The 13,607-nt window shown below is 40.6% G+C and overlaps 1 protein-coding gene across 1 annotated transcript in view; it reads left to right on the plus strand.

The window, feature by feature from the left end:
- Window positions 1-560: 560 nt before the first annotated feature.
- The window catches only part of MMP11 (matrix metallopeptidase 11), a gene marked incomplete at its 5' end in the record, with an annotated part of 28,016 nt that continues 14,969 nt past the window's right edge, over window positions 561-13,607 (plus strand). The window contains 5 exons of the mRNA XM_082243909.1: window positions 561-791; window positions 946-1,145; window positions 3,724-3,867; window positions 10,512-10,645; window positions 10,753-10,997. Coding sequence (XP_082100035.1) covers window positions 561-791; window positions 946-1,145; window positions 3,724-3,867; window positions 10,512-10,645; window positions 10,753-10,997 — 954 coding nt within the window. The remainder of the gene's footprint in view (window positions 792-945; window positions 1,146-3,723; window positions 3,868-10,511; window positions 10,646-10,752; window positions 10,998-13,607) is intronic.

The following is a 13,607-nucleotide window of genomic DNA, read 5'->3' on the forward strand; positions in this document are numbered from 1 at the left end:
TAACCCCTTCCTGCTGGCTGCCTCCCTGCCCCTTAAGGGTTCTAAACTCTGGCAAGCGGAGACGGGCATTCGGGTCATGTGGCCCTCATGGTCACATGATCGGAAAACTCCCGATTGCTAGTATGCATCGGGAGCTTTCTAGTAACTGCTGACTGCCGTGCTGGGAGCACGCTCTCAGCACAGTAAGTGCTTTACACAGCCTCATGAGTGGCATGAAGGCCCACATGCCAAGAGGCCGCATATGTGCGTTTGGCCAGCATGAAGAGGATAACAAAACCAACAGGGAGCAAATAAGGGAAGTTTATTGTTACTGTTTACAGTACATACACTGTATGTTCACAGTCATTGACCTAATGCTGGGTACACACGGGAATTTTTTTTTTTTCTCAACCCAGCAGGCTGAGTTTGTGTACTAACACATCCAATGTTTTTGTGGCGATCTCCCCATTGAGCTACTGTGTTCTGACACTTGCCCACCTTCACCACCAGAACACAATGATCAGCACTCACAGCCTTTGGTGCTGATCTGATTAGCGCTGATCGGATGCTGGTTTTCCAGCATGCTTGTTAAACAGAAGCCAGTCATGAAACCAGATTCTGTCAGAAGAGGAGCTGTAAACATGGACCGAAAGTCAGCTGGTTCCTGCAAAACCAACCATTTTAGGCTGCTTTTCGGCCCCTGTGTACCCAGCTTAAGACAAGTATGCAAATTAGGAGCTCTAACTTCTGATCTCCATGCTTATTCTGAGTCAGAGTCTATTTTCTCTCAGTACAGATTTTCTTTAACACAAGTAACATAGACATTTAGTTAACATTTCAGCATACTAAGTCACTCAACGTTGATATGCGTATTAGGCTGCCTATACACCTCAGTCCTAAATGAGGGGAACAAAGATGGATCTTTACACATCCCTGGAGGAATAACTTAATCTATTTTACATTTAGGACCAGAAACAATCAGTAAAACCATGGCCATGGACACGTAACACTCATACAAAGAGATTGCTCCGACCTCACAATTCATGGAATCCCCCTCGCTGTGGAGTTCCTGATATTCCTGCTCCCCCAGATTCCTCAGGACGTAACAGACAAAAACGCTTTGTACTCTCAGGTGGACGCTGGGAAAAGACCAACCTAACTTACAGGTAAAGCTATGTTCATTTTACCGTACCTGAGTGGTTTATATCCAGTTTTAACATGGCAGAAGTGGACAATCTGATGAGTAAATAATAATCAGGTGCGCTAACCAAAAAAAACACAAACAATCATATACATCAAAGCATAAATGATAAAGTCCGGGATGTGAGAGTTGTTTTATGTTGTAATTGTTTTTAACACAGTGAAATAATTTTTAATATAGTATGTTATGTATTTTATGTATTCATGATTATGAGCTCTATGAGAGAGCATATCCGGTGTTTAGTTTTAATTTGATGAACCATACACCCTTTTCTCACAACATATTATATATTTCCATTGGAATTATTATTTTTATATAATGCATATAAGGTACCATTGGAGACCAGTCCGACTTAAATGTATCCTGATTAGCTATTATATTTATTGGAACTATAGACGTGCTTTGCGGACACCGGAAATGTTACCTCATTCCAATATTTACATACATAACGAATTGAAGACACAGGATATAGGAATAAGTGTAAGGGAAGTACTTCCGGTGAACGGCTTGACCTTTCCCGTTATCAACATATCATATTGAACCAAAAGAATGATCGATGTTAGGACTTGACCAAAGAAAGCATAACTCGATCTATAAGTGATCCATTTTAGACAGTTTGGTGCCCGGTTTTCATAAAGCCCACGAGTCATAAGTCCGCAGGGCAGGGAATATGTGTTGCAGACACCGGAAGCATTCCTCGAGTCAAACATAAAAGGGCGGAAGTGATGACGCGAGCTCCACCTCCTATCTCAGTGGATGCCCAATCGGGGGAAACGCGTCAGAGGAGGAGGCGCCGCGTCATCACTAACACATCTATACGGCGGTCCGCACTGCAAGCGGCTGCCGTCATCTGCTTCATCTCCGAGGGAGACTTTAAGCGTGGTTTATCTACATTACTGTAAGTGCATTTCTTTTGTTCTTAATAAATGTTGCAATGATAATGCACCATGGCGGTCCCCTCTTTTTCTGTTCCCACATTACTGAGGACAAGATACATGAGATTATACCAGAGATCCATTCCATACTGATTTCGTGCAGGACAGGATTATAAGATTGCTCAAGGCTCAAGTTAACATCCCTTCTGGTAAGAGTCTAGCTACTCTCTTTGGGGAACAGTGCTAGCCTAATTCATTTGGAGCTTTCCCCTTTTACTGCATGATCTCTGGAGCAGAGTTTTCTCTTTATGCCCTTAAAACTCCAACTTTTTGGTAAGAAGTAAAGCTGGTGGTGGGATGCTGAACCTTTATTCACGTGGTCTGCACATTTTCAGCTTTCTTGTTTTTCACCGGAGAGTTTTGGATTTAGATTTTTGATTCACCGCTCACATTCCATTTGGACTGTTTTTGACACTTACCTGGATGGACATTATTGTTTGATATACGCGGGTGTTTTTTCTGTTCAAATGTATTGATTTACACTTGTTCTGTTATTGTGCAACTTACACTTTGGCACCAGCATCCATTTACCGTCACATATCGGACTTTATCATTTATGCTTTGATGTATATGATTGTTTGTGTTTTTTTTTGGTTAGCGCACCTGATTTTTATTTACTCATCATATTATTTACTGCTCTAAGGTAGCAGCTTACCTACACTTATATCAGCGCACTTTTTTCATACACATTTCAGAAGTGGACAATCTGTCTCCGTCTATCTCAGTTATATTTGGTGGTTAGCAAGACCCATATACTCAATATACTCAAGGATTACTGTCCAGTTTAGTCCAAGTTGACCAAGTTACCCCACTGAACAGCAGCATCCGTAGATATAGATTGGTCAAACAACCAACATATAATGAAAATTGTATATAAAGCTGATTTTTTTTTATTTGTTTTACTATTTGCCAGAATGTGATACAGTTAGAACCTATGTTTTTATTGCTATCTGTGTCCCTGCTAGGGAAATTCAAATGTTGGTACTGGTGACAATTGGTTCAGAGGAAATATTCCTTTGGAATTATCTTCTTTTCATTCCTGCTGTGTCCCTGGGAAAGAAAGTGAAAGGGGTTGTAAACCCTCGTTTTTTTATTTTTTAATAAAAATACCAAACATGCCTATACTTTCCTACTCTGTGCAATCGTTTTGCACAAAGCAGCCCCGATTTATCTTCTTCTGGCATGCTCCGCCGGTGTTCCAGGCCCCCTTCCCTGGGGGCACCCGTGCGGGCTCGCTCCCGAGTCCTGCTGCTGCGTCCATTGACACAGAAAGTGGGACTCAGCCCCGCCCCGCTCCCGTCTCACTGGATTTGATTAACAGCAGTGGGAGCCAAAGGCTACTGCTGCTATCAATCTGTCCAATGTGGAAAGAGACAGCGGCTAGAGCTGCTGCACTCGTGCACATCTCTGGATCGGATCGGCTCAGGTAAGAGAAAGGGGTGATTGGGGGGGGGGGGGGGAGCTGCAGCACAGAAGGTTTTTCACCTTAATGCATAGAATGTATTAGGGCGAAAAACCTTGAGGCTTTACAATTACTTGAAGGAGCATCTCTCTAAGTACATAAATTATTCATCACCCATGCATGATAACATTTCTTTAATGTTTCAGGATTATCCGTTTCCCATGGCAACTCAGTAAAGTGAAGGTGCGAAGGACTCTTGCTGAAGCACTGAGAGTTTGGAGTGAGGTGACCCCTCTGATGTTCACTGAGGTGTATGAAGGGCGGGCTGACATTGTTATTGATTTTACACGGTGAGTTCAAATATTATCCACCATCATACACATGGGCATATTTGCATATTGATGTTTTAATCAGTTCATGTAAGAATATGTATTTTAGATGTTAATCTACCATAGATCTATAAATTATTATGATTGCTAAAAGAACTCAAAAATAGACAATGATCAATAATTAGCTGATATTTGGAAAAGTATTAAAGGCTTTAGAAATTCTTCCTACCTGCGCCTTGTGTTTTGCACCTGCTCTGTATGTGCACTGATCATGTAGTTTCATGGTGTCATTTGTTGACTTGAATAGTAGAGTAAATCTTCACATTCCCGTGTGTTTCGTGTGTTTCTGTTTGCATTCAAACATGAGGCGTGTATCATGGCCCTGCACAAGGTTGCACATGACTTCAGTCTGTAGTGTGAAAACTGACATTTCCTGTGAAGAATCTACATATCCCACAATCCATGTGCCTCTCAGTCCAGTGCTTTGCAGGTGAGAGCTAAACAGTAATTAGATCTGACACAGAAAAAAAGCAGGTAGAGCAATAAAGGCTGGGTTCACATTGGTGCTTTGTGGTTTGGCCACATGGTGGGGGTATCCATGATTTCCATGCATTTTGCCTGCAGTTTTAGCCGGTCCCATAGACTTCTCTTAGGTTGCGCATTTTAGCCTCATCCATGCAGGACATTTGGTGTGCTTTCAAAAAAATAGAAGTCTGTGGCTAAAACCACAAGTAAAACACATGAAAATGGTGGATACATCCATCCTGGGGCCAACTCAAAGCGCAACAGTTTGAACCCAGCCGAACAGAGAGCTCACTCGTGCAGTGTTTCATCACATTACCACATTACCACTCCCACATTTGTAATCCAACACAGAGGAAATGGCAACTCCAGTCAAACTACACTAAGTGGTTGTAAAGTCGAAAGGTTTTTTCTCTGCATTAAGTAACAGCAGTGCTCCATAACACTTATCTAAATCCTGTATCGATCCTGCGCTGTGACCTGCTTTAGTTTTTCTCTTCCCTCTCAGTGCTATTATAAGCTTGGCTGAGAGCAGTGGAAGCCATTGACTGCTTCTGCTGGTAGTCAAATCATGAGAGGAGGGAGAAGGGGTGGGGCTAAGCCATAGTGTAAGTGTCTATAGACACACACATCCTGGCTCAGAATCAGGCACGTACGTGTGCCTCCATACCAAACAGAGATGAGGAGGAGCCAGGAGTGACAGCGGGGGACCCCAGAAGAGGAGGTTTTGGGACGTACCATTACACAGAGCAGGTAAGTATAACATGTTTGATATTACAAAAAAAAAGAAAAAAAGATGAGCCTTTACAATCAATTTTTAATACACAGTTGACACACATACCTAGAAACTGGGTTATCTGTCAAAAGATTTGTAAAATAATGCATGTACTCCTGTTAACCAGCCACCTTGCTGTGCATTACAATATCATATGCCAGGTGATATACTTTTTTTAGAGTCTACTTTCCCACCCCAAGCCTGAAAAACTCCTAGTGAATAGATAAATGTGCCTTTATGTTAAAGCCCAACAGCCAAAATTACTCTCAGGCCTTTATTTACATAGTTTATGAGGTTGAAAAAAGACATCAGTCCATCCAGTTCAACCTATGATGTGTGTGTGTGTTTGCCGTTAACCGTACTCTATGTTGTGGTCTTTAAGGTGCCCATCTAATAGTTTTTTGAAACTATCGATGCTCCCTGCTGATACCACTGCTTGAGGAAGAGAATTCCACATCTTTACTGCTCTGACAGTAAAGAACCCCTTACGTATTTTAGGGTTAAACCATTTTTCCTCTAGTTTTAGTGAGTGGCCACATGTCTTATTGTATTCCCTTTCTCTGAAAAGTTTGTTCCCTATGCTATGGTCACCTGTACAGTATTTGTACATTGATATCATATCCCCTCGCAAGCGTCTCTTCTCCAGAAAGAATAAGTTCAGTGCTTGTAGTCTTTCCTCATACAGTAGCTAATGTCCTCCATTCCCCTAATTATTTTTGTTGCCCTTCTCTGCACTCTCTCCCGTTCTAGCACATCCTTCCTGAGGACCAGTGCCCAGAACTGGACGGCATTTACAATCCGTGTCTTTCCTCTTCTTTCATATTGGTAGAGAAAGTGATGGAACATTTCTCCAGTGGGGCAATAGACTGCAAGAAAACACTTTCACAGTAAAATATTGAAGGGTTAGCCCCTCTGTTAGGCTGTATTACTGTCTCTACCTTCCTGTTCCAGTAATTACTGCTTCCTTCATTTCTTGTCCTGCCTTCACAGGCACAGGAAGTGGTGGGTACTCTACCTATGAGGGTCACAGACAGCAATACATCTCAATAGAGGTATTTAGTCTTCCCAGGTCTATCCAAAGCTTAAAAAAGGATTTAGCTGGAGTTGAGCTTTTATTTCTATCATTCTGTTTATTTATGTCCAATTGCTGGAAATAAATTCCCATCATATTTCAAATGTATTCATTCCTCCTGATATATTTATATGGATATGTGTTAAAGCAGATCTAAACTGTATCTGAGCACCACAAACTAAAAAACACTATTTAACTCATTTTTAATATTCAAACAAACTCACCCATCCAAAAATATCTCCATGCTTTATTTTGAGAGATGGCTTTTATTAACACTCCTTTGCATTTCTGGCCATGGCGATCTTGAGTAAGGGTAGCTGAATCATGCAGCATTTACTACCTGAAATCCTTCTGCCTTTAGCTCAGGTATCGAGGCAGGAGGGTATTCTTAGCCAAAAAAAGCCCCTCCTCCAGATGAAATAAAATAAAATGCCCATGAAGAATCCTGGGATGTATGACATCATTTTGGCCTAGGCCAGAAGCCAGGAAGCAACGGAAGAAATGTAAAAAAAGTTTAAACAAATACAATATATCTTCCTATATACTAAACCTAGCAGCATAATGATTCAAAATAGTCAATGTTGATTGAGAGAGTTTAGTTTAGTGTATTTTCACCTTTAAGTCCCTTTCACACAGGGCGAAATCCAATTTAATCAGCAGGGAATCTGTCCAGAGGGGGCTGATGACAGGTCCGTGTCCACTCAGCTTATGTAGAGCAGACACGGATGGAGCCCGCTATGCTTTATAGGTGGCTGGGAGTAAATGGATCCACTTTGTTTGATCGGATCACCCGTGTGAAAGGGGCCTTAGATGCCCAATCCTCATATTTTCCAGGGTTTATTTTTATGTGAGCCAAACCATGATATGTGTATAGATTATGCCACCCTCTGTTGTCCTCTTGTGCTGCTTTTTATTATCATATAGTGAATAGTAACTAAAAATGAAAAAAAAAACATTCAAAAGGAATAATCAGCCCTAATGCTGGCCATGTACACATAGCAATTTTCAGGCAAAATCAGCCATTTCCATAACCTTTACATTTAAAATAAATACCTTCTACCAACAGTTTATCAAAACCAAGAGATGCCCAAACCTGTTAGTGGGAAAAATGTCTTTATGTGTATTTTTTGCCAATGAGTGACTGAAGTTGCCTAAAAAATAGTCATGCGTATGGCCAACATTAAGGTTTTTGGCTTCTAGCCCCCAACTCTACCTACACAATAAGATCACATTTGTTACTGTGTATTATCTGATATATCTATCTGACAGGCTGCAAATAAACAACAGCTTTCTGGTATGCCATATTTAAACCACACTCACAGTATTTATAATACCTAGGTCATGGCAGAACAAACACATCATATTTCCAAATTATTAAAAAAAAAAAAAAAAAAAAACTGAAATACATACAGTCCCTTTAACATATGTCTGGTGTGCCTCCTGGGTTCTTCAGGGGTGCCTTGATAAAATGACTAAAAATTGCAAAAAAATGGCCACAGGTTTTTACTTTGTAGAATTGCAACCCATGGCACTGTGAGGGTCAAGACACTGGCACCCTGATAACCAGTGACATCACTGGTTGATATGGAGAATGACGGGTGCTTGCACAGCATCCTTAATTACTCCTCCTCATTCCTTCTCCATCAACACTAGGGTCACATTAGCAAATAACAGAAGAGAAACTTGGGAAGAAGAGAAACCCTAGAATACAATAGTGGAGGAATAAATCACTTCTAATGTTGGATGGCCCATGTGCATGGATGTTGCTGCGTTATGGAAAACTACTAGTTTAGGGTTTTTTTTACATTTTAGAATGGGGTGCCTCGAGATTGTGCAGAGTTGTTAAGGGTGCCACAACTGAAAAAAGGTTGAGAAACACTGGTCTAGAACAACATTTGCTAATACTGAACATAAACTATTCATAATCCCGAGAGGAGTTTTATATATGTATTTAATTTATTTATTCATTTTAAACATTTATGTATTGCTTAGATATAAACAAGTCACGCTAAATGATTGAGTGTGATAAAGTGAATAGGAAAATTAATCAAAAAAACATAAAATGGTGTAAAAAATGTCCAATAAATATAGTGAAAAGTTCATAAATTCCTTCCACAAATGGAAGACAAATAAATCGAAGTATCCCAAATAGGTGAATCCACAACCAATAAGTGTTCTTCTTACCAGAAACTAGTGAATCATGCGCCTATATGTTGATCACACTCCGCTAGGTATAGTGTAACCTGTAGATAGTCCAAATACCAGCAACTGTTCCAATAAGGACCACTTGATTTGTTGTGATTATACCGTCAGATCAACTCAGGTAAAGGTATAATCGCCATATATCGCAATTAGCATGAAATGAAAAAAATATGCGCCATAGCATAAAACCAACAAAACAATAAGTGAAGATAGAAGAGGACAAATAATGCACTCACAAAGGATGCAGAATATTGCGCCTTCACAAATAGATATGTGAGAAAGAAATCACCGCTGTGCTAGTATCAAAACATGTATATATACTTCTTACCAGAAAGCACATAAGTGTACACTGTATAACACCATCCAACATGAAAGGAAAGATGTGCTGCAAGCACATGGATATGTTGTCTCCACACAGTGAGGGGTACAAAGAGGAGAGACTCACCCCTATACTAGTCCATCACCAGTATGTATAATCCTTACCAGATACCAGTGAGGACTCAGCATGTAACTCAAAAGGCAATCTGATGATAGATGTTGTGTCCAGAGGGAGCCTGAAGACCTCAAGAGGTTCCATAGCAGAAGCCAATTCACATGAAACCAGCATGCATCGCAGTCCTTTTTTTCCCAGGGCTCTGCCCTGGGACTCAGACAACATTGCTGAGAGAGCTACAAACTGGATTTGGTGAAAAAAAAGGACTGCAATGCTTGCTGGTTTCATGTGAATTGGCTTCTGCTGTGGAACCTCTTGAGGTAAGTAGTGTGGTAAGAAGTATATATACATGTTTTGATACTAGCACAGCGGTGATTTCTTTCTCACATATCTATTTGTGAAGGTGCAATATTCTGCATCCTTTGTGAGTGCATTATTTGCCCTCTTCTATCTTCACTTATTGTTTTGTTGGTTTTATGCTATGGCGCATATTTTTTTCATTTCATGCTAATTGCGATATATGGCGACTATACCTTAACCTGAGTTGATCTGACGGTATCATCACAACAAATCAAGTGGTCCTTATTTGAACAGTTCCCGGTATTTGGACTATCTACAGGTTACACCATACCTGGCGGAGTGTGATCAACATATAGGCGCATGATTCATTCGTTTCTGGTAAGCAGAACACCTATCGGTTGTGGATTCACCTATTTGGGATACTTCGATTTATTTGTCTTCCATTTGTGGAAGGAATTTATGAACTTTTCACTATATTTATTGGACATTTTTTACACCATTTTATGTTTTTTTTTTAATTAATTTTCCTATTCACTTTATCACGCTCAATCATTTAGCGCGACTTGTTTATATCTATGCTTTTTGGGGTGTTGTCACACTTGAAGTTGCTGCTTACTATATTATTTATTTATTTATATTTTTGGTTAGCACTAGCGCGGTTATATTTACTTTTTATTTATGTATTGCTGACACTTCTTCCCCAAAACTTTACAGAGAATCCAGAAACACATCTATCAGTCCAAGCTTTCAATCCATAACTGATTACAGTATTTTGCACTAATACTAAATAATATAGCAGGGAAACATGCATTGTGCTATGGCACATTCTAGATTTAGCCCAGAAGTCAGAGGAGACTTTAAATCTGTAGTCTGCATAAGGTACATCACATTTTATTTAGTGTCTGTTTACATTTCAAAACGGGAAAAAACTTTAGGCTTTATTATTTATAAGTTTATAGTATGTATATTTAGTGCGTACATAGAGTACAGTGGTTAAAGGAGTACATAGATCCATCCACACATCATACCCTTTCCCCCAAAGGAGCTTACATTAAATACCCCATCACACTACTCATTAGTGGCAGTTTTAAAGGATGCATAATAATGATAAAATATGGTGTTTTTGGTTTCTTTGCTTTATGTGCTTGTCAATTATGGGTTACTCGAGTTGGTAAATACTAGTGCAAGCGCTTAAATTACTAAGTGCTACTAATACTAGTGTAAATACAAGAGTACAATACATCCAGACACAAGTGGAAACAGATCCTGAGATCAGGACAGAGATATACTCTGAGCCAGCAGCGGCACCAGGAGGATCATAACAGTAATATTGACATAATGTGCAATACAATACTTTACAGGTACTGGCATGGAGACAACCTGCCTTTCGATGGTCCTGGGGGCATCCTTGCACATGCTTTCTTTCCAAAGACACACAGAGAGGGGGATGTACATTTTGACTATGATGAAGCTTGGACCATTGGTAACAGTATAGGTAGGTTCTAGCTATCAATTACAAACAAGAATGGCAGCCAAAATTCTTGCTGCACACTGAAATCCTGTACTTGAACTAGCAAATGTTTCTTTTCATATGTATTGCAGGCACAGATCTTCTGCAAGTAGCTGCTCATGAGTTTGGACATGTGCTGGGCTTGCAACATTCCTCAGTCTCCAAGTCACTGATGTCTCCATTTTACTCTTTCCGTTACCCACTCAGTCTTAGTGCAGACGATAAGCAAGGCATTCAGTACTTGTACGGAGCACCGCATCCCCCAACCCCAGCTCCAACTCCAAAGCCAGAAGGCAATCAGCCAGAACCTGAGAGCAATGAGATCCCTTATTCAGAGGTTAGAAGATTCTTAATATCTACATGTATACATTTACCACACTGTATTTACTAAAACTACTTACTAAAACTGGTGCACTGAGAATCTGGTGCAGCTGTGCATGGTAGCCAATCAGCTTTTAACTGAAGCTTGTTCAATTAAGCTTTGGCAATAAAACCTGAAAGCTGAGGGGTTTCTATGCAGAGTTTTGCACTCTCCAGTTTTAGTAAATAACCCCCGTGTGCTTTGATTGAATTAAAATTACCACAAAAAAAAAAAAAAAAAAAAAACTGTGAGGTATAAAGCATACATTTTAACAATCAAAATATCTTTTTGATAAAGGTTCAAGCACACAGATTTGCCTTTTAGCACTTCTAATCAGAAAATGTAATGTGATATTCATGGGCAATTTGTGAAATGAATGCATATATTTGTCAGGATATGAAAAGGGCTGTAAAGGTACACAAAAACAAGGAATAGGAGCTTTCAGTCCCACAACACTATGATCATTTGTATATTCCTGAGAATAAATAATTGTAGCACTCACCACCGAAGGAGCCGCTGGTGATCGGGTTCCCCACTTCTACACAGCCAGGAAAGTATTCTCCACACTTTCTCCAGACACAAGGAACAGTGTGTGAGCTTGGTTTTTATGTTTTATTATGGGTAGTAACTTAGATGGGGAATAGGAATTATAGGATGCCCAACTTGATAGCAACAAATACCAGGGACAACTTCCTCCCTATGTACAACTCTGATTAATGTCACTACTGACAGTCTCTGATAGAAAAGCAAAAGCCCCATAAGGACTAGGAACTTTCCGTTCCCTTTGAAAGTAGTACAAAAGTTTTAAGGTGCATACAGGAGTGACTCCAACTCCACTGTAGACGCTGACCCCAGTTCCACTGACTGTAGGAACTACCAGCCCACCTGTCTGCTTCTTCATTAGCCCACCTAGCTGCTACTGAAGATTTCCCAGGCAAAGGTAAAGGAAAGATATAAGCCCAATGCTGTCTTCCAGAAAGGCTTGCTACATGTGACAGTCTTTCTGTTTGCAAGTTCCTGACCATGCTGCTGTATTCTCTCTCGCTGCTTCCAAGGCAAGTTTCCTTCCGGACCGTGATGCTGCCAGAATCTCCCCAGACCAGCTTGAGGCAGATTTGCCAACACCGGCAGGGGTTCTTCTCAAGGGCTGCTGACAGTCTCCTTAGTACTCCATCTTTCACCCGACCCCCTGCCAGCATTACTTATCTATATTTAAACACTTCAGCTCCAAAAGATTTACGCCCCTTCATGACCAGGCCATTTTTTGCAATATGGCTTTGCGTTACTTTAACTGACAATGACACTGGCTGGGAAGGGGTTACAGGGGCGATCAAAGGGTTAACTGTGTGCCAGACCAGTGTTTTACTACTGTGGGGGGAGATGCTTTTAGTAATGAAAGGCAGTGATCCATGTTCCTGCTTTGCAGGATAAATGCCTTCCATACTGACAGTATGGCAATCTGCCTTGTTTACATAGGCAGACAGCCATTTTGCCTGTGTAATGAACGATTGCCGGTGGCAGACATCAAGTGCACAAGCACAGCGGGAGCGAGCCTCCAGTGTCGTGCATTTGCGTATGATACCTGGAAATGCAGGGATATATTGAAAGGTATTGGTTCTAAGGACAATCACCCACAGCCACATCCCTTATTTGTAGGAATGTTTAAAGACAGAAAAAAGAGAAGGACCCTAAGGGTCTATAATGTTGGGAAACTCATCTCCAGAGTAGGGGGTTAACCCACATTGCTCTTCTCACCATGGGACTTTAGAGGCTGTGGGGTTGTCATAAATTGGAGGATCACACACTATTGTTAAAAATACATCTTTATTATTTATATCAAAACAGAGATAAAAGCGTAGACTATATAAAAAGGGTTGTTACAACCATATTGTGGGCAAAGCTGCCTGGATATGTTCCATGTAGATATAGTACTGGTAAGTCCTATGCGTTTTGCTGAGCATTATGGTTATACAGTAGCTTCTTCAAGGACCACATATAGTACTTTGTTTCTACAGACTTTATCACATAACTCAAAGATAAGAGAAAAAAAAATAATATACAATATAATAATAGTCGCAGAGACTAGACTAATATCTATATACATCATGTCTAGGCACTGTTCCAATCTTAACATACAAGTTGATTGTCAGTAATGCTTACCAATAGTTGAAAAAAGCAATTGCCGAGCTTGCCAAACACTCCCAAGTGATCTACCATAGCTCACTAAATAGTGTGAATATATCCAGTGGTTAAACGTGCCCCACAGAAAAAAGTGGGCACCCCCAGAAGGCGCTTCCACAGTGGGGTAGAGCCCAATGACGAGCACTGGATTGCGCCAATGTCTCTCAAAGGCAGACCAGGACAGCAATAGGACAAGGGAAACAACGAGCATCCACTCTGCAAAATGATATAAACAATGGTGGAAATCACTGTATCACCTGAGGAGCCACCCCATTCCATATTACTCCCATCCTTGCTTCTTTATAATAGTAATACACCCATGGACACAAATCTCCCATGGTGTGCAGTCATCACCAGTCCTGACCAAGCACCCCATGTGTTCAATATATCCGTGTATGCATAATG

This window comes from Pelophylax lessonae, assembly GCF_965119305.1.
Source record: "Pelophylax lessonae genome assembly, chromosome: 1".
In the NCBI taxonomy this organism is placed as follows: domain Eukaryota; kingdom Metazoa; phylum Chordata; class Amphibia; order Anura; family Ranidae; genus Pelophylax; species Pelophylax lessonae.